This window comes from Magnolia sinica, chromosome 18 (genome assembly GCF_029962835.1).
Source record: "Magnolia sinica isolate HGM2019 chromosome 18, MsV1, whole genome shotgun sequence".
NCBI classification, from domain to species: Eukaryota; Viridiplantae; Streptophyta; class Magnoliopsida; order Magnoliales; family Magnoliaceae; genus Magnolia; species Magnolia sinica.
In genome coordinates, this window is record NC_080590.1 from 14411715 (window position 1) to 14430504 (window position 18790).

The 18790-nt window shown below is 40.1% G+C and overlaps 1 protein-coding gene across 1 annotated transcript; it reads right to left on the minus strand.

The window, feature by feature from the left end:
• Positions 1-5052: 5052 nt before the first annotated feature.
• LOC131232477 (putative transferase At4g12130, mitochondrial) lies at positions 5053-18368 on the minus strand. Its single transcript, XM_058228736.1, has 5 exons — positions 17539-18368; positions 6414-6670; positions 6155-6253; positions 5771-5929; positions 5053-5652 (listed from the first exon to the last, which is right to left on the minus strand). Exons 1-5 carry the CDS (start codon positions 18030-18032, stop codon positions 5408-5410), a joined length of 1254 nt encoding a protein of 417 aa, XP_058084719.1. The 5' UTR covers positions 18033-18368; the 3' UTR covers positions 5053-5407.
• Positions 18369-18790: the final 422 nt, after the last annotated feature.

Genomic DNA, 18790 nt, shown 5'->3' on the forward strand with positions numbered 1-18790 from the left:
TGTTTTATGCTTGACAAGCCCTGTTGGCCCATTATCACGATCTTGCAAATGATGGACAACGAGAAAGTAAATATGGGTGCCAAAATTCTGTTAATTTGCATGGTTAGGATAGCTAGGTTGTTGTGCTGTTGTGTCATGGAAGTTCTAGATTGGGCTTGTTGGCTAGACGGTTCTGGTTGGTTGTGATGGATGTGGCCTACCAGGCTGGATTCTCCAGGCTGGTTTAGGTGCTTTGGTAGTGCATGATGGGAGCTTTGTTAGGGATGGTTGCTGTCCCATCTGTAGCATCTCAACCACAGAATGCTGTGAATGGGACATTGGTATGGTGGCCACTGGTGTACGCCTAAAGATTGAGTTTTGTGGACTATATTGCGTATCGCATCTGATTCTGAATGGTTGGATCCCGAGAACTAAGCGAGCAACGGTTGGATGACTGGTATTGTTTCAGCATCAGACTGTTGAGCTATGGGCCATCCACATGATGACCTAACATATCAATGGTCCTAAATCACTTCCTCTACTAGACTGGATTGCTAGCAAAGCTCCCTCTATTCAGGCACTTCATTGGGGGTCGCTTCTCTTCTAGAAGGGTGGGCACCTTCATTTGGGATCCAATCGTCCATCTGGTGGGATACACATGACGAGCCACAGATAAGAATTTCCTCGTGCAGGCACATGATGTGGACGCACTACTGGCTCTATTTTACTCTAGCCATGCGTTTGCAGGATGCACATCAGATGGCGAGGATTATTTAAAAATATATAACTTATTCATCAGGGCACATCAAACAGTGGGACTACCAGATGAACGGTTCTGATCAATGAAAACGGAACCCGCGACGGGCTACAACCTCATTGGTTGTATATTCATCTCCTCCAGCAAGAACCTTTCAAAATTACTGAAGTAAACTTGAATATTGATCCTCCACAGACCACAGTTCTGTTTTCAACCATCTATTGGAATTACACTAATTAAACGGCTAGGATGATCATATCTAAGCCTATTTTGATCAATTTTCCATCCATGCAGGCGGTAACAAGATGGACCACATGCATAAAATACATCCCTATCCAAGTGTACGATGGAAGGAGACGGGTTCTACCATATTCTGGCTGTCCCAGCTCCACGTAATCTTCACTCTCACTTATAGTAGGAGCGAAAGGATCGAGTAGGCAACACGTGAATCTGTGAAAGACGCTTGCGTTCGGACATGTCGACGTATAAGGTGGACAGTCTTTCTTGTAATGGAATAAAATCTGACCGCTTCGCTACTATACAAATCTTTTTGGTACACACTCACAATTTTCGTCCAAAATCTTTCAACGGCCCTCTGACACCACAAACCATAGTCAAAACCTCTGCAGGGCCCACTCCACCAATTGAACGCCTTCTGCTAATATTTTTGTTTTCAATTGATTTTTGTTTTTTACTTGTAATTGAAATGCTATATATTGAATCCTATTCGTTGGGAGCTTATATTTGAAATGCACGATAATTCTTTACTAACAAAAACATGAAATTTTAAAACACATAAAAAGTATAATTTAAAAACTTCAATTACATTTACATTTAAATATACGGTGCCAAACTATGGATTTAGGGGGCAAAATCCCTTCAAATTCTCTCAAATACACAGGTGCCAAGAGGGTCCTTCAAATACATTGTTAAAAGTAAGTGAAGCAACGGCCCACATCATGTGATAAAAAAAATAAAAAAAACAAAAAAATAGAGGAAAAACAGTGGAGAAATCAGGTCTATGGTCTTGATTGCCCAACCATGGCCCCACCTTTGCAGTATCCTACACAAACATGCATGCATACAAACATATATATACACACACACACACACACACACACACACACACACGTATTCACAATCATCTCTACACAGATGATGGGTAGTTTCTCCTTCCATCACTTTCACCCATTTTCCTATTCTCACCATCCACAAGTGAAAATCAGCTGATTCAACTTCCTCTAGTTTCTTTAACGGTAAGAAGAGAAAAGGGAAGAAACAACCCACCCTACTGTTTCTTCACGTTAGGAAATGACAGTTCCTGGCATGCATATCTTGCCAGATAAGGGCTACATGGTTGCAGGATCTGATGGCCCTAACTAGCCTCTACGTGGCCCTTGACCTGGATTTCTCACACCGTGTGGGCATTTCCTGTCCCCCACCCTCCGTTCCACTTCCATAAATGAGGCGCGCTCCGCTGCTACCTGTACCGGACGCGGATCCATTACTGCTCCTGTTTGATCTAAGGGGCCACTGTGATGTACGAGTTTTATCCGGACCGTCCATCTATTTCGTAATATAATTTTAGGGTACAAGCTGAAAAATGAGGCAGATACAAGGTTCAAGTGAACCACACCACATGAAGAAGCGGTGATAATGACACCCACAATTGAAATCTTCCTAAGCCCATGGTGATGGTTAATTGCCATAGGCCCATGATAATGACACCCATACACCTGGATGAAAAGAAACACAAATATAAGCTGGATCCAAAACTTATGTGGTCCCAAAAAGTTTTCAATTGTAAGATTTTAATCACTATTGGATGATCTACTTGATTATTGGAATTGCCTTAAATTTTTTATTTGTATCTTAAAGTAGTATTTAAATTGTAAAATATTATAGCCACCATTACAGTGGTATTTTAGTGGGTTATTTGTGGTCAAATACAAATGTATTAAATTAAAGGAATTGAAAGTTTTAATCATTACAAAATACACTGTAGTACATGAGAAATCTCCAATCCGGACATATAACTTAGTTTATTTTTTATTTAGAATTACAATGTTGACCAGGAACATGGCTTGTACAGTGTAATCACCATGGCCATCCAAACACTGGATTTCAGTTGAAAATATCACAACACCAGCAGATATTGTAAATGTAATTATTGTTGAAATACACCCCAATACAGTACAATAACATGAACCAAACACACCCTAAAATGATATAAAAAAAGGATAGATGGTGTGGATAAAACCATACATCATAGTGAGAGTGTGTGTGTGTGGGGTGTGTGCGTGTAGAAGAAAAAAAAAAAAAAAAAACCATACATCAGAGTGGCTCCTCAGGCCCCTGTCCGTTCATAGCTAGGGAGGGAGAATACCTGATCCACATCCACCTGTAGTTGCTGAGTGAGGATTGCACCTTGCCCCTCCGGGTCTCGTCCAAGGCCGGGGTTCTCTAGGGCCTACCGTGATATATGTGTTTTTTCCATGACATCCATCAATTTTTCATGAGCTCAGGAATGAAGCAGATCCAAAGCTCAAGTAGACCGTGGACCACAAAATAATGACTGAACACCCACCACTAAAAACTTACTGAGAGCTACAAAATATTTGATCAAGCTATATTTGTGCTGTCCATTCAGCCAGGTCTATGTGACCTTATAAATGAGTTGGATGGCAAATCAACGTCACTTTGGGCTCCAAGAAAGTTCTAGCAGTTGTCATTATCACTACTGCTTCCTTGGTGTGGTCCATTTTGGCCTTGGAGCTACCTATTTTTTAGCTTATACGATAAAGGATGGACAGGGTGGATAAAAACACAAACATCACGGTGGACCCCACAGAGCCTTGCTTGGACTGAGTCCGTTCTGACATGGCATGATGCATTGGTGGGTACTACCTCCACCCGTCCCTAGCTAGAAATGAACCGGGACTTTCAGCGGCCACTGTGATTTATGGGTTTTATCTACATCATCCATCCATTTTGCCGTGTCATTACAGGGTACAAGCCCAAAAAATAGGCAGATCTAATGCTCAAGTGGACCACACAACTAAACTTCCTAGGTCAGCCGTGATGGTTAATTTCCATCCAACCTGTTCATAAGGTCTCATAGTCCTGGATGATGGGAAAACACAAATATCAGCTTGATTAAAACTTCTATGCCAAAAAGTTTTCAACGGCAGGTGTTTAATCCCCACCGGTCCACTTGAGCTTTAGAACTACCTCATTTTTTGAGCTTTAGCCCTAAAATGATATGGGAAAATGGATGAACGGTGTGGATCAAACCCATACATCACAGTGGCCCCTCAGAGGCCCTGTCTATTCCTAGGTAGGGATTGACCGTGCTTGATGTACTCATGACATCCAACCCGTTCATCATATGCGCGACCTCAAATAATCCACAGAAGAGAGATACCAGCCTGATCTGAAACTCAGGTGGGCCACGCAAAATTGAGAGCAGATGCCTAACATTGTTTTGAATAGACTGCCCATCGTGTAGTGTATCTGCAATCCATGCCACTCAGACCCTTCATCTGTCCTGGATGAAGGGTCAGGCCCAAAATCAGACTGCCTAACATTGAAAGCAGATGCCTAACAGACTTTTTAAACACCGAGATCAGGGGATTGAGTGCCCATGCGGTATAGATGAGTCTGTGGGTGTCTGTGGTGTGGGGAGGTGTGTAAAAAGGAAAAAAAAAAAAAGAAAAAAAAAAGAAAAGAAAAGGGACAACGAACAGTCCACATAGTGAAAAAGACGGCTATATATGTCTAATATATATTATATATAAATAGGGTTAGAACAAAAAAATTTAAATAATATAAGAGTTTTGCTTACATCCAACAACCCCAAAGCTTTTAATCGACACCTGAGATGCATAATCTTTCATACAACATGCCATGTTGCAAAAATCACACCGATCATATGATCCTAAACATCCGATTAGCATAGAAAATGAACAGTCAAGATTAAGTAGAGAAACAAAACAGATCCACTCATCATTGAAATATCTATTAAATAGAACCCACTTTGCATTGCTTATGATTCCAAAGTCACTTTGATTCAATGATTCTAAATCATGTGGAGCTCTTAAACAACGAACGGTTCTAACAAATTGGCCCCATTTAAGGGGTTAGGATCATCCTGTTGGCGTAATTCTTGTACAATGTATTGGACATTTCTCACCATTGGATTGTCGTGAGTTTTCACAGTTGAATGTTTGCTCTTGTTCATTGTTTTGCTCGACTGTCACCGTCCATTGATAGGCCATTGCCCAAATGACAAAGTCCAACTTATCAAAGTCATGAAAAATGATAATAATAATAATAATAACAGCCACCAAGCCAACATAAATATCTATTCCTCTACAACATACACGTGAGAATCTAAGCTCACAGTATCATACAACCTGACAGGTCGAGCTACATCCAACTGGGCTCTTTCAACTAGTGCATTCCAAGTTGGGTTCAGCCAACTAGTTCATTTGGATCATTACCGGAGTACTCAATTCTTTGGTTTGATTTCCTTTATTCCTTGATTCAGCCACGTGTGATCATCACCATCCATCACGAACCGTCAACATCCTTGATTGATCTGAATTTCAACTAAATGGGGACTTCAGTCACCGGGACCCAAGGTTTCAAGTACAAGTCCCCAACTTAGCTCTACGCAACAGCACTATGCTGCTCATGTTGTGGCAACCATTCTGCAGGCCACCATTCTGGCCGAATGGCCTTAACCTTAGCATCTTCTTGTCCCTTGATGCTTAACACACTTGACTGGTTGAAGGCCTCTTCTAGTCTCAACAGACCCAACCCTCGACACCCAAGTGCAGTCATCACAGTTCCCACCTTCTTGTCAGATGCAGCGTAAACCACTTCCGATCCTGCGGCAACCTTCTCCTCCAGTTCTGAACAGAATAGAAGGGATGGAAACATATACCAAGTTCACAGGATGAAAAGCCTGGGAAACCAACCTGTTGAGAGAGAGAGAGAGAGAGAGAGAGAGAGAGAGAGAGAAATCAGTACCTTTGCCATCATTGTCAACAAACTTTAGAGGAAGCAAACGCTTGCGAATGACACCACGGTGGTGCGTGCGAGCCACAGGCTCCTGGCCCACATAGCATCCCTTGTCAAAGCTTATTGCATTCAAACCTGCGAGATTGTATTCAAGAGGAATAGCCTCACCTGCAGATGGATGAGAAGATTTAGTAGAGCACATAAAAATATAACGCTATTCGGTAGAATGTAGGGAGCATACTGATGCAAGACCAACCCAATTTTATAATGGGACTAATGAAAATAGAAGCATCCAGCAATTCCAAGAAACAGCACCCCACGTTGCCGAATCAGTGGCCATAGAAGAATCTGTGAAATCTGCGGACAGACACTGAGAGGGTAAGCAAAACAGACCTTTTGGAATCTCGGTCGAGCCCTCTGCTACACCTCTTTCTATCCTCCATAGCATGTAAAGCTCTTCATTTGTTTCCTTGTCAGACTCAACCAATGGTGCTACGAGATGTCAAAAAAAGAAAGAAAAGAAAAGGGTGTTTATGAGAAGATCCGAGAAATTGGGGTTTAGAAACATGATCTCTGCTGTTGGTGTGTGTAAGCGAACTGTAGGACAATGACAAGTAGATTTGAAATGCATCAAAGGCTACTCGAATCTTACGGGTACTATTGGATGGGAAAATTCCCCTGAATCCAAGGGAGTCCAGTCTTGGATCCTTGAGCCACTGCCATCCAAGATTATTTCCCTGTGCAGCTGATATACCAACCTGATCTACACCACCGCCCCAGCCAACAGCATCAGCTTCGGGATCTTCTGCTGCCGATGAGGCCTTGCCAGAAAGGTTCCCACCAAAACGTTGCCAGCATGAAAATTCTTCTGAGACATTCTCTATATCAACCTTTGACCTCAGTCGGTATCTATGCCACCAAAATTCATAAGAGAAATATAAAATCCATTCAATTTGTGTCAATTGAGACGAACCGTAGATCTATTGCATCTCATTTTCACACATGCATGGACACACGTAATACTAGGGAACATTCACTAGTAACATTCACTATCATGTGTAGATAAAATATCACTGCTGAAGATATTTTAGAATTTGTTTTGAGTCAAACAGTATCTCAATTGTGCTTATTGGAAATGGTATCTGTTATTTGTAGCTGATACTTGTTGTTTCTAGCTGTTATGATTCTTCTTTTTCAGCTGACCTTCAAATGGTTTTAGTTATTTACCTTTTGCAATACAAAATTTCATCAAAAGAAGATTTAGTAGTCAAAGATAAAAGTCTTCTATAATGAGGTTATCCACAGTGAACATCATTAAGGGCTGCCAGTTCCATATCTCTGTCTACTCAAGGACAGAGGTTGCAATGCACCAAGGATGTCCTATGATTCACAGGATTTCAAATCAGATCACATCATCTCCAAGCAGAACAGTAACCTGGCCTTCGTACTAGGGAAGGTTTCTGAAAAAGGTAAGGAAGAAATGACACAAAAGGAAAAGCTGGCAAGATAGGGCAAGATAAGACTTAACAGGCTGAGGTTACGAGAAGAGTACCTGTTTCCCAGTTTGTTTTGGAGTATGGATTTGAAAAGGGGCTTAGGGTTTTTGATGGGTTCTGCATGGTGGAATGGTGAAACAGAATTTATGTAGCCGACCCCCATTATTTAGTGTAAGGCATAGATGATAATGTTGATGATTAGGCTCTGCATGGTGACAATTGGAGGCCTGGGGATCTGCACCAGGGAGAGAGTACCAGTTAGGGCAGCACGGAAGTGCATTCTACCTCCCCTTTTCTTTCATAGCAGAACACAAACTTGAGATCTAAGTCCTTCGGTGAGAGCTCTGTCTTCAGAACTTCCTTCTTTCGCTCTTATACCTTGTCATCATCATCATCATCATCTAAACCTTATCCCAAGTAATAAGGGTCGTGTACATGAATCATGTTCCGCCACTCTATCAAGGAACAAATCCACAGTTAAACCATAGGTCATCAAATCTTCAATTACCGCCTTGTGAGGAACAATAAATCTGTTGTATCTGTCATGTAAGGAAATATAAATGAATGTACTTGGGAGTTTTTTATCCTTATTTACCTAGCTAGCGTAACCCATGTTCAAGGAAGTCATTATGCTTATAGAGTCATTTAAAGACATTAAAATTAGATGGATTTTTTACTAATTTCTGAACGAATTTTACTTTGTAAACTCATATCTAAAGTAGGTTCCAGTTATGGTAAAAATTAACCAATTGGAGTTCAAACAAATTTCAAGCTGATCCAGATTACCAATCTAACTTCAATTTCATAATGATGTAGGGCCAAGGCCCAACATGTGCTGATTTTGGGTTGTTGCTTGCAAGATTTGAGGCCTAAATGTCAGGGACTATACTTTACCATTTGTAGAAGATATGAAGGTTGATTTAAAGATGTGATTGAAGATTTTGAGAATTATTTCATAGGTTTGCTTTTACTATTGTTTAGGCTTGTTTCAATCTTAGGTAGATTTGAAAATAAATATAATAGTCGGGGGATCTAACTAAGGATTTATAGGGATTTTAGCTAAGCCTTTTACAACTTTTTTTTTTTTTTGGTGGGGGGGGGGGGGAGGGGAGGGACTCCAATTTTCTGTCTTGTAGTACTTGCAAGTGAAGAAGTTTTAGTCTTAATAAAGTCATTTTATACTTCTCTACTCTAAATTCTTGTGGGTGCAATCTTCATACTTGCAATTCTTGCAATTTGGCTGTCAAAACCTCATTGATGCAATAACCAGGTTGCACCAATCACCATCATAGCCTTGTCCAAGCTAGCTGGGTTTGGCTTTTCTACAATTTCAAAGCAAGATTTCTCTTGATTGTTTGGCAAAAGTTCATTGACTGATTGTATACAATCAACCCCCCTTCTTTCCGGGCTTGGGACCAGCTCGTATGTTGTTACCGGGTGGAATTTCGGCTGCATTGTCTAATTTCAATTAAATGCCTTAAATATAGTAGAAGGTTCAGTGAAGTGTCATTATCTTTACATGTATGTTGTAAGAGAATCTCATGATCTTGAATTAATAAAAAATGGCTACAAAAAACTGAAATACCCCTGGAGAAAAGGTCAATTGATTATATATAAATATTCAAGAGATAAGAAGCTATAGACCAACATGAGCCAAGTAGGAAAAGGCAACACCCAATAGATACCTGAAATGTACGAAATGGAGACATGTACAAATTTACAGTTTTACCACTTCCTTTTGCTTAAGTTATCAGTGAATCCATCTAGATACCCATGGAAAACACTCAGGAGAGTCTGAACCATGGATTCTGCAGGACTTGCGGGGATAGGTAACAAGCCAAAACTCACACTGATCGAACGATCCTAACCCTTCAATCATTTTTTATTATAGAAAAGGACAATCAATGAAAACCTAGGGTGACATGCATTTACATTCCTCAGAAGTCCTATGTTTACTGTCCAATCCATGTTTTATTTTTTACTATTTTGAATTTTTTTTTTTACTTGAGCATGTTTAATGTGCCTGTCCGGGGATGAATAACTGATGAACCTCATACAGTTGTGCCTGGGGTACAAAACCATTCACTGATAAGAATTAAGTGGATATAAGCATTCAGTACTTAAGATATATACTGTGTATCAAAACATGCCTAATCTATTCTTGAAGAGCCTGAACCCAAAGAAGAAGAGCTATATGAAAGGATGAAAGGAGAACAGAGACCAAACATGATTGAGTAGAAGGGAGCACTATGTCCCTGGCACACTATTCGCCTCACCACTTCCTTGGCAAAGGACTTTGGCACACTATTTGCCTCTCTATCCACATGGATAAACAAAGTGTTCAGCCTAGTAGCTCAATCGTGAATTTCGAGGACAGAGGAAAGTTTCCAAGGGCTTAAGGACCTTTATCTGCCCAAGACATGACACACGAAGAGTCTCCTTCAACAATCCGAGGACTAGTAAATTTTTAGAGAGATTCTCAAAATCCAATAGCCAAGGCTTTTACCTTCACGGCATTGCCTCTATACCATTGGACCTTAAAAATCACCTCTAATCACACCATTGATCCCACATGGACCTGGATTTCCAAGGAAAGACTCATCACAATTGAGTCTCCAACACCCATTTGGAGGAGACTTCTATTTCAGTTTAAGTGGAATTATAATTTCTTGCTTTCTCCTGATGATGAATAGAGATTTGAGGTCTACAACCCATTAAAAGCAGGAAGGGTAGAACATTAAATACTACAACCATTAGGGGACTTCTTTTCCCCCACATGGTTTCAACCATACCAATAAATAATGGAGCTTTTACAAGAGTAGCATAAAAAAGACTTTCACAAACCTAAAAGTATGACGTATTAAAGTCCAAAGTCCAATTGCATCCCTCGGTCCAATAAAAGGGGTGTGGGCTCAATTCAAGAAACAAACTTATTGCTTGCAACACTGCAGCAGAGCTGCTTAACTGATTGGAGGCCATCAAGGGAGGCGGCAGATAGATGCTTGGCCAGAGCCTCCTCAGTAGCTAGGTCGAAGTCGTGCCTCCACTTGAAAACAAAATGATCGCCACATTGCCAAGCAGCAAAATGGTTGCACTCGGTTGCCGGTGTGTGCACCTAAGGAAACAAGAACATCTTGTTGACACAATCAGAAATCAGTAGATTGAAGGGAGTGTTCTGGTCTTGCAAATGGAAACATATCTCCGAAACTACATCGAACAAAGCTTTCAAGTTGTCATTGCCATCAAACAGCAGAACCTTGATAGGGTAATCTGCAATCTCATAGATCTGCATGCTTCTTTCCTGCCAATACCCAGGTATGTGCATGGCTAGCACATGCCCTAGAGGTAAAGGGTTTGAAAAGTAGCACCCCTGAAAATATACATGATTTGCACTTGTAGATGTTGGACAGTCATAGAAGGCACAAAATGAGCAGTTATTTATTTCGACAGCAACCTGTGTGACCATTTCTGATGATCTCGCATCTAGAGTGCGTGACAGATGATAGAAATTGCGCTGCACGAAGAAAACATGGCTGAACCAATCCAATGAATACACTCGTAACAAGTTCCTATATGATTTCTGGTAGAATTGGGAAGCATTAATCACCTTGTTCTCATCAAGTTCTGTGAAGCATTTGGATTTCCATGCTTCATTCAACTGAGAAACAAACTTCCAACAGCCGCTAATGACCTATGTTTCACAAGTTGTCCCATCATATCCGAGAAAACCTTTCCACGTGCAATCTTCCCACTGAGCAAGAAGAAGAGAATCCAATAGACTTAGCTCCTCTTCAGCAGAGCATGACCACCGTCCATTGGCAACACTACCTTGGGCTGGTTGGCTACCAAATCAGTAGAAGGGAATCTTAATGCCTGACAAGTTTCCACTCAGAGGCAGCCGAGGGCATTTGGACAGCTCAGAACCAGAATTTGCTTCTGCAAATAATAGTCATCTTTGAACTGCTTGACTGAAACCATGCTTATCTACAAAGTTTCAATAACTGAAAAAACCCCAAATCTAAGCATCTACGTTCAGCAACCACCACCCATGAGGAAGGTCAGATCTGCTGGATGCCCACCAGCAGAAGGTAAGGCACCCTGAGCACCGTGAAAAGAAGGGGAGGCAAGCAAGAACTTAGGGCAATCTTGCAAGCACTATCTACCCCTTCCAATGTTTATGCGTCTTTCTTTGCCTAGAGCCGTGATGGAATTACAAAAGCCAGCCCTAATTGGACCAGCGATTCCCCTCTCGCCTAGAAGAATTTATGAAGAATCTCAAGAACAATTCAGGAGTTCCTCGATATATGCATAACATCACTAATCTCTCAGTATAAATCAGAAATTTCTTTGAAAAAGTGTAGGCCCTTATCACTTCAGTCCAATCCAGAAATACAGGGACTCCAGCAACTGGGAAATAACTGCAGGAGAATCAATGGGTTCCAAAACAAATCCAAATAATTCAGAAGTCTCCCAAACCAATTTGCAACCAAAGAGAAACGGAATTGCACAGAAACAAAGCAATCTCTTCAACAAATTCAAAATTCCATAGGTTATCCAGATTCCAAGAAGAGCCTAATTGCTTTGACCTAGCACAAGCTTAATGCAACATCTTCAAACAATCACAAATCCCTTGGGAATCGGATCTTCTGCTTCTCTCTCTTGACCATTAGGGGATGTGGAGTCATTAAAGGCCCAATTTGTATTCTTGCTCAATACATCCAAAGCATGTACCTGGTAGGTGGAGAAGTTAGTAAGGACAAATATGGTAGTAATGGTGACTTATCCACTGGCTTTGAATCTCAATCCAGAGCAACCGTCCATCGCATCCCCTTGAAACTACCTCTTCTAATCGAGAGCACAACAATGGCACTCCTACCCATTGAAGAACTACATCCAAGCTTTGGTACTGGCAACAAAAGCTACTGTTCTCGAAGTAGCCCCTGTATTGAGTCCTCCAAGGAACTTTCCCTTTCTAGTGCTAGACAATGTTTTTTTTTTTTTTCCTTTTTCTTTTATTTTTATTTTATTTTTTTATTATTTTTTTAGAGTCAAAAGAAGTACATGGGTGATGGTGCTAGAATCGATCTCGGTCTCACATGTATCCCCAAAAAATAGTAGGCTACCTACCCAAAAGACCCTGGCCCCAGCACCGACCCAACGATGCTAGTCCAAGCCAAACCACACACACCTTCATAACTTTCAAAAGCTATGACCCAGACGCATCTAAACTAGAATTGGTGCCAGTAGTAATGGTAGAAAGTCAAGATGTAGGGAGAGAGCAGCATTTGGAAAGTATGAATTTTTCATGCAAAAGAAAGACCTTGTTCAAATTTGATGGAGTATCGCCAAAGAAAATTAGAAGTTTAGGACCTTGTCTTAATGGATAAATTTACATTTAGGACCACTCCCTATACTTGAGATATACTCAATGGAAAATACTGCATGTTTAACATACGAGAGGAGGTCGAAATCCTTGAAATGGAAAATGACTTCTTCATATTCAAGTTTCTTCACATGGATGACTTGAAAGATGTGAGCTTTAGTAACCCTTGGGTCATGACTAAACAATAACTAATGATCTAGATGTGGTAAAGAGATTTCTTCCCCACCAATGCGATAATCACCCACACAACCAACAAATTTAGATAAGAAATCTACCTACGGAGTTCTTACCTTAAAATGCTATGTCCATATTAGCTATCAAAGTGGGTCAACCACTGAAGAGTGTTGAGACTGGAGAATTGGGCCAAGGTGCAATCTCTTAGAATTAGCATCAAAGTTGACTTGGCTAAATCAATCGTCAACTCCGTTGAAATAGAGACAAGGTGAGGCACAAGAAAATGCTCAGTAACCTACAAAACTCTGTTCTTGGCATGTTGTGCCTATGGTGGAATTGGCCACCACATTAATGAGTGCAAGATTATTATCAAATTCAACATTTGGCTATCCAATTCACAAGTGTAAGATCGCCTCAAGAGGTTGACCCTCGAGTAGATACTTTGATCACCCAACCCCCTTGTCCCTCTAGATTGAGCACATATCCAAACCCAAACCAAACCTCGTAGACGACATGTTGGGACCAATGTTCGAAATATCGGTATCGCGCCACATATCGCACCCTTGGGATACAGATACGTATCGGTTTCTCGCACCCTTGAGATACAGATACGTATCGGTTTCTCGCATGAGATATATCGTTTGTATTAGATAATTTATCGCTCTTTTTGGGAAACATGGGGAAACATTGGGAAAATGGTTGAATTTTTCAATGAAACTTCAGGGATTATTAAAAAAGACCTTGATATACATTTTTAAATCATAACTTCTCAAAAGAAAAGTGTACATAATAGGTTTCCTTTGTATAGGGTCCTTATTTATGTCTTATCCGACTAAACTAATGCAACTATATTAAAATAGAATGCATAACATTTATAAATGTATCAAGATATGTATGAAAACACAACCAATTCATCCAAAAGCAAATGAAAAAGTAGAAATTGAGAAATATACCTATGAATGATGTGACTGGCTAGCCTAGACTCACATAGAGTTGCACAGTGGCTCGTAATTATCGTGTCCAAAACGACGAGGTTAGGAATAATACTGTTGCTCCACAAATTAACAGTACTGTGCCCAGGTCATGCTAGAATGGTACCAGCTAAGATACTCCCTAACATAACACCGGTACTCATCCTCTTCAAACTAAACCAATACGTCCATCTATGGGTACCGCGTAATCGTCACAGTATGTGGCTAATATAGATCTGGGAAGGGCATATATGGTTGTTGCTCGCATCCCTGCCCATATGCAGAAGTGAACTCTTGACTTTAGTCAAAAAGTGATGTGTCATAACTGCTGGAGTGTATGTGATGATCATTTCATCAGACACTCCTAAACACTTCAAAATTAGTCTCAATTCATAGTTGGTTGAAGGTAAATTTTGAATATATATATATATATATATATATATAATTTTTAATTAAAAATAATTATTTTTTTCTGAAATTTGAAAAAAAGTTCTCATACATGCTTGATTTCATGTTTGGAGTGCAACATTGCAACCAATTTGGGCGAAATTGGAAAATTTATGAAATTTCCCCAATTTCCCCCAAATCAACACACCTACACTCGAATTTCGAAATTAAAGTATATGCGATGATTATTTTATCAGACACTCATAAATACTTCGAAAGTAGTTTCAATTCACAACCGGTTGAAGGTAAATTTCGAAATATATATATATATATAATATTTTAATTAAAAATAATTATTTTTTTCTAAAATTTGAAAAAAAGAAAAAGTTCATATATGCTTAATTTCATGTTTGGAGTGTAACATTGCAACCAATTTGGGGAAATTGGGAAATTTTTTAATTTTCCTTAATTTCCCCCAAATCGGCCACCTACACTCAAATATCCAAATTGAAGTTGGAAATCCTTGGTTTTCCATGCAAACCATGAAGAATCAAGGATTTACTTTTATTTTACACTCATTTTGCATGATTTAAACCAAAATAAATGGATCAAAATGGAAAATACCTTACTGATTGAGCAACGGCCTCGAATCTGAAAAGTTGTTGATTTCGGCTTCAAATTCTTGTTTTCCTCCAAAAATCTTACGCAAGATGGACCGAAATCCACCTAAGACTAACTTAAAAGAAAGAAATTCTAAAGAACATGGGTGATTTTTGGGGTTTCTTGAGTTTTTCTTTTAAAGAGGGGAAGAAAGTTCCCGAATGATATTGTTGATATCTATTGATATTGATAGATATCAACAATATCTAGTATAAATAAGACAGAAAAACGCACGATGTCGTGCGATGTATCATCAATATCGACGATAAATTGCGCTATCAACAATATGAATGAATTTTCGACCAATATTATTGATATTTTGAACATTGGTTTGGGACCTTAGATACATGCATTGTTCAAAGAAAAAGACAGAAAGAAAAATAGGGTCTACTCTAGGAAAGGTCGAGGAATGAGGAATGGGCTCTGTAAGCTTCCATCACAGATATCAAGGCTATATGTGGTTCTTAGCGAGTGAGAGGAGTGCTATGGTTGTGCTCTCATTGATCTAATCAGAGGATGTGGTTTCACAGCCCGAATTTGGTCAAGATCTGAAGCAAGTGGACGAACCAATTTGTCATTATTGCCATGATTATCCTTATCAACTTCTCCACCTCCTAGGTAGCTGTTTTGGGGTATCTTTAAATGATGCTATCTCCTAACATTTGGATATACTCCTTAATACTAGCATCCTTCTTAACTGCCACATTGAAGAGCCTTGGATGATTGATTGCAAGCAGTTGCTCTCCCACTCAACATCTTCTAGATAAACTTTACTGGAGGATTCCTAGCATGATTACAAGCAATTTCTAAAAAGATGGGAATCCTAAAAATCCAAAAATAAGGAAATATGACAAAAATAGAAATGATTAAAAATAATAAAATTTTCCTAACATCACAATTTTGATCCAGAAGCGTGCTTTTTCCTGTGAAACGAAGGTGCACGACCTACTATAGGTCGGTTGACCCCAGAGCCATCGTTACATAAGATCGATGGGTTGCGCATTTCGTGAGGATGCTTGGATTAAAAGTTACAACTGATTTACGATCCACAATTCGAACAATAATTTCTCCCCATTCAGAATGAATTTCTTCGAATCGGACGTGCTTAGGGCCCAATTATGTCGTGCCTTACGTAGGATTGGACTCGGATCTGGCAGACTACTTCCGCTTTCGTTTGGGCTTCTTTTGGCCCAACCGTGCAAAGAATGCATCTGCGGCATGTCCTATATCATTATCCCAATTAATTAGGGTTGACTACATGAATCTTGTTCCATCATCCAACTCTATCAAGAGTCACAACTCCAATTAGACCATAGGTTCTTCCTTTGAAAGATGACAAATTTTATTTTAAAACCACATTTTCTCTTACTTTTCCCACTATAGTACACCCTTGCTTTGGACTTTTAAAACTCCTTCCATTTAATTAAATGATATGTGTGTTTCTCTTCCTTGTGCTCCAATAAAGAATCACTTTGACGCCTTTCAAGCTTCTTCACCACCAAAGCTGAAACTTAAAAGAGAAGCATGACAACAGGGAGATTGAAGAGATTGTTACTCAGGCCCCCAAAAAATAACAAACTTCATTTCCACATAGCCAGTTTCCTTTCAAACCATCCGACATTAAAAACCCAAGTTGAGAGATGACATTTGACTTCGCTCCCAAAGGAAGCTCCAAGATTACATTGGCAAACTTGCAGTTCTGCACCCCGTGACTTGGGCTTGTATCTTCAACTTGAAATCTTCAATAGCTAAGCTTGTCATCTCACTTTTGATGAGGTTAACCTGCAAGGTAGAAACTGCAAGAAAACATCAAAGAATGTGTCTAAGATTTATGATCTATCACAAAGCATCATTTCGTCATCTGTGAATTGAAGATGGGATATATATGTATCCCCAGATTGCCCATCTCAAAACTTTTCAAAAGACCACACATCTCCACTCTAAACTTCATTGCACTTTTCACACATAGGCTATGTCTCTCCACAAACTTCTTGTTATTCTTTCAATATCACATAATCAGTATATCCCAAAAGGCATAAATGGTTGTCACTTCATCCAAAACAACAGTACTTGATCACTGTGCAATATCAACCAATGCCAATTGGCAAAAATGCCAACTAGAACAAGCATTTAAAAAAAAAAACATCTTGAGATATTAGTTCCTCTAAGATTCCTTTATTTGTGACCAGTTACATTGTTTCAAGTCTTTGTTGTCATAAAATCTAGGACATAGCGGTTGACAACTTCTATATCCAACGTCTGGTCAAAACCCATCCTATCTTCCATTAACAAGTTACTGCATTTTCCTCAGAAAAGCAATGACTATCGCAAACTTCAAATCCACTTTCGGATTTGTTTATTAGGGCATCTTAGGCATTGATTCTGTTAATTCTGAGCATCCTGACAAGCATTTCCTGATTTTCTGTTACTCAAGACATGTAATCTAATCAAAGATAATATAGCATAGACCCACCCCAGATACTTGGCATTAGCATCTAAAACCGCAAGTATAGCTACATAAACATAAAATCAAAGAACATTAGAACACCAAAGAGCTCTCAAATTCTGGTGATCTCCACAATTATCAAATTAAAGCTTCGCTCCAAAGCTCCTATTTAAACATATATTAAAAGAAAACTACAATAAAAAGGTTAAAAAAATCTACAATCATGACATTAGAAAAAAAATGAAGAAAAAGAAACATACTTTTTGAAGGAATCCAATAGCTCATCCAGGACAGTGGCATCAACATCAGCAAATAAGGAAAGCGAATCACCGTCCAGATCTGGACCAGGGCCCGAGCCAGTCCTGTCGAGCTTCACATCTGGCCGAGAAGGCTGATAGAGAAAGAGATCATAGAGAAACCTCCCCTGAGGAGTGAGCATCGCTGCGTAGACGGGAGGCGTTGATTCGAGCGGAAGATTCGGGGTCGCAAGAACCGCCGCCTTTCCTTCAGGCCGTTCGGAGAATCGCCTAACGTCGTTTGTCAAGAGGCCTTGAAGGAATTTCACGGTGTCGGGGCCTCGGAACCTGATAACGGATCGGGTCTTCAGAAGGGAAGCCAAGGGTCCTGATTCGTCGATGTACTGTGGGGTCTGCTGCTGCTGCTGAGATAAGAGCTTTGACGGAGAGAAATGGAAATTTCTAGAATTTGAGAGGATTCCGTGAAATGCAAGAGAGCGTTTGAGAAGAAGAGGCATTTTCTCCTTTCTCTACGAGAGAGGTTTTGATGGGGTTTATGTCATTTTCGCAAAATTGCTGTAGGTTTTATCGCATGCTGGTCGCTGTGGGGACGGATGGTCGCGTTGGCAACTGAAATTGACTGAAACGTGTCCTCAAGACTACGTAATTTGTAACCACGTGTCCTTTCGACCATGTATTGTATTGAAGCCATTGCCTGCATCTCATGGTTGCATCTTCATTGCTGGAGGCCATATCCGCTGCTTCCGATGGCATTGATGACACCACGGATCTATCTCGGCTCATCAGTACCGCCAGAGATTGAGAAGCTTCAACTCTTCTCATCGCACCGGGCAGACAGCGAGAGCGGCTCGTCCCTCCCTCTCTCTCTCTCTCTCTCTGTCTCTTGTGGTCCGAAGAAATTTCGGAATGAGATACTTGGGTGCGGATGAGATACTGACAGGTTGAGTAGCGAGACTCGCTACTGAAGTTACGTCACCAACTTCCATGGGCCCAACCATGATGTATTTTTTGTATCCACACTGTCCATCCATTTGGAGAGATAAAATTAGGCCATAATACAGAGAATGAGTCAGATTCAAATCTCTAGTGGACCCCACCACATAAAAAAGTGGGGAGAGTGATGCTCACCGTTAAAAAGTTCCAGGGGCTACAAAAGTTTTCGATCAAGCTGATATATGTGTTTTCCCTTCTGTAATGTCTTCTTTGATCCATGAACAGGTTGGATCTGAAATAAACATCATGGTGGACCTTCAGA

Coding starts and splice junctions, on each gene's coding strand:
- LOC131232477 (XM_058228736.1), bottom strand. CDS start 18,032: ATGCCTCTTCTTCTCAAACGCTCTCTTGCATTTCACGGAATCCTCTCA. Junction 6,254..6,413: donor TTTCCCATCCAATAGTACCC/GTAAGATTCGAG, acceptor GACATCTCGTAG/CACCATTGGTTGAGTCTGAC. Junction 5,930..6,154: donor CTCGACCGAGATTCCAAAAG/GTCTGTTTTGCT, acceptor ATCCATCTGCAG/GTGAGGCTATTCCTCTTGAA.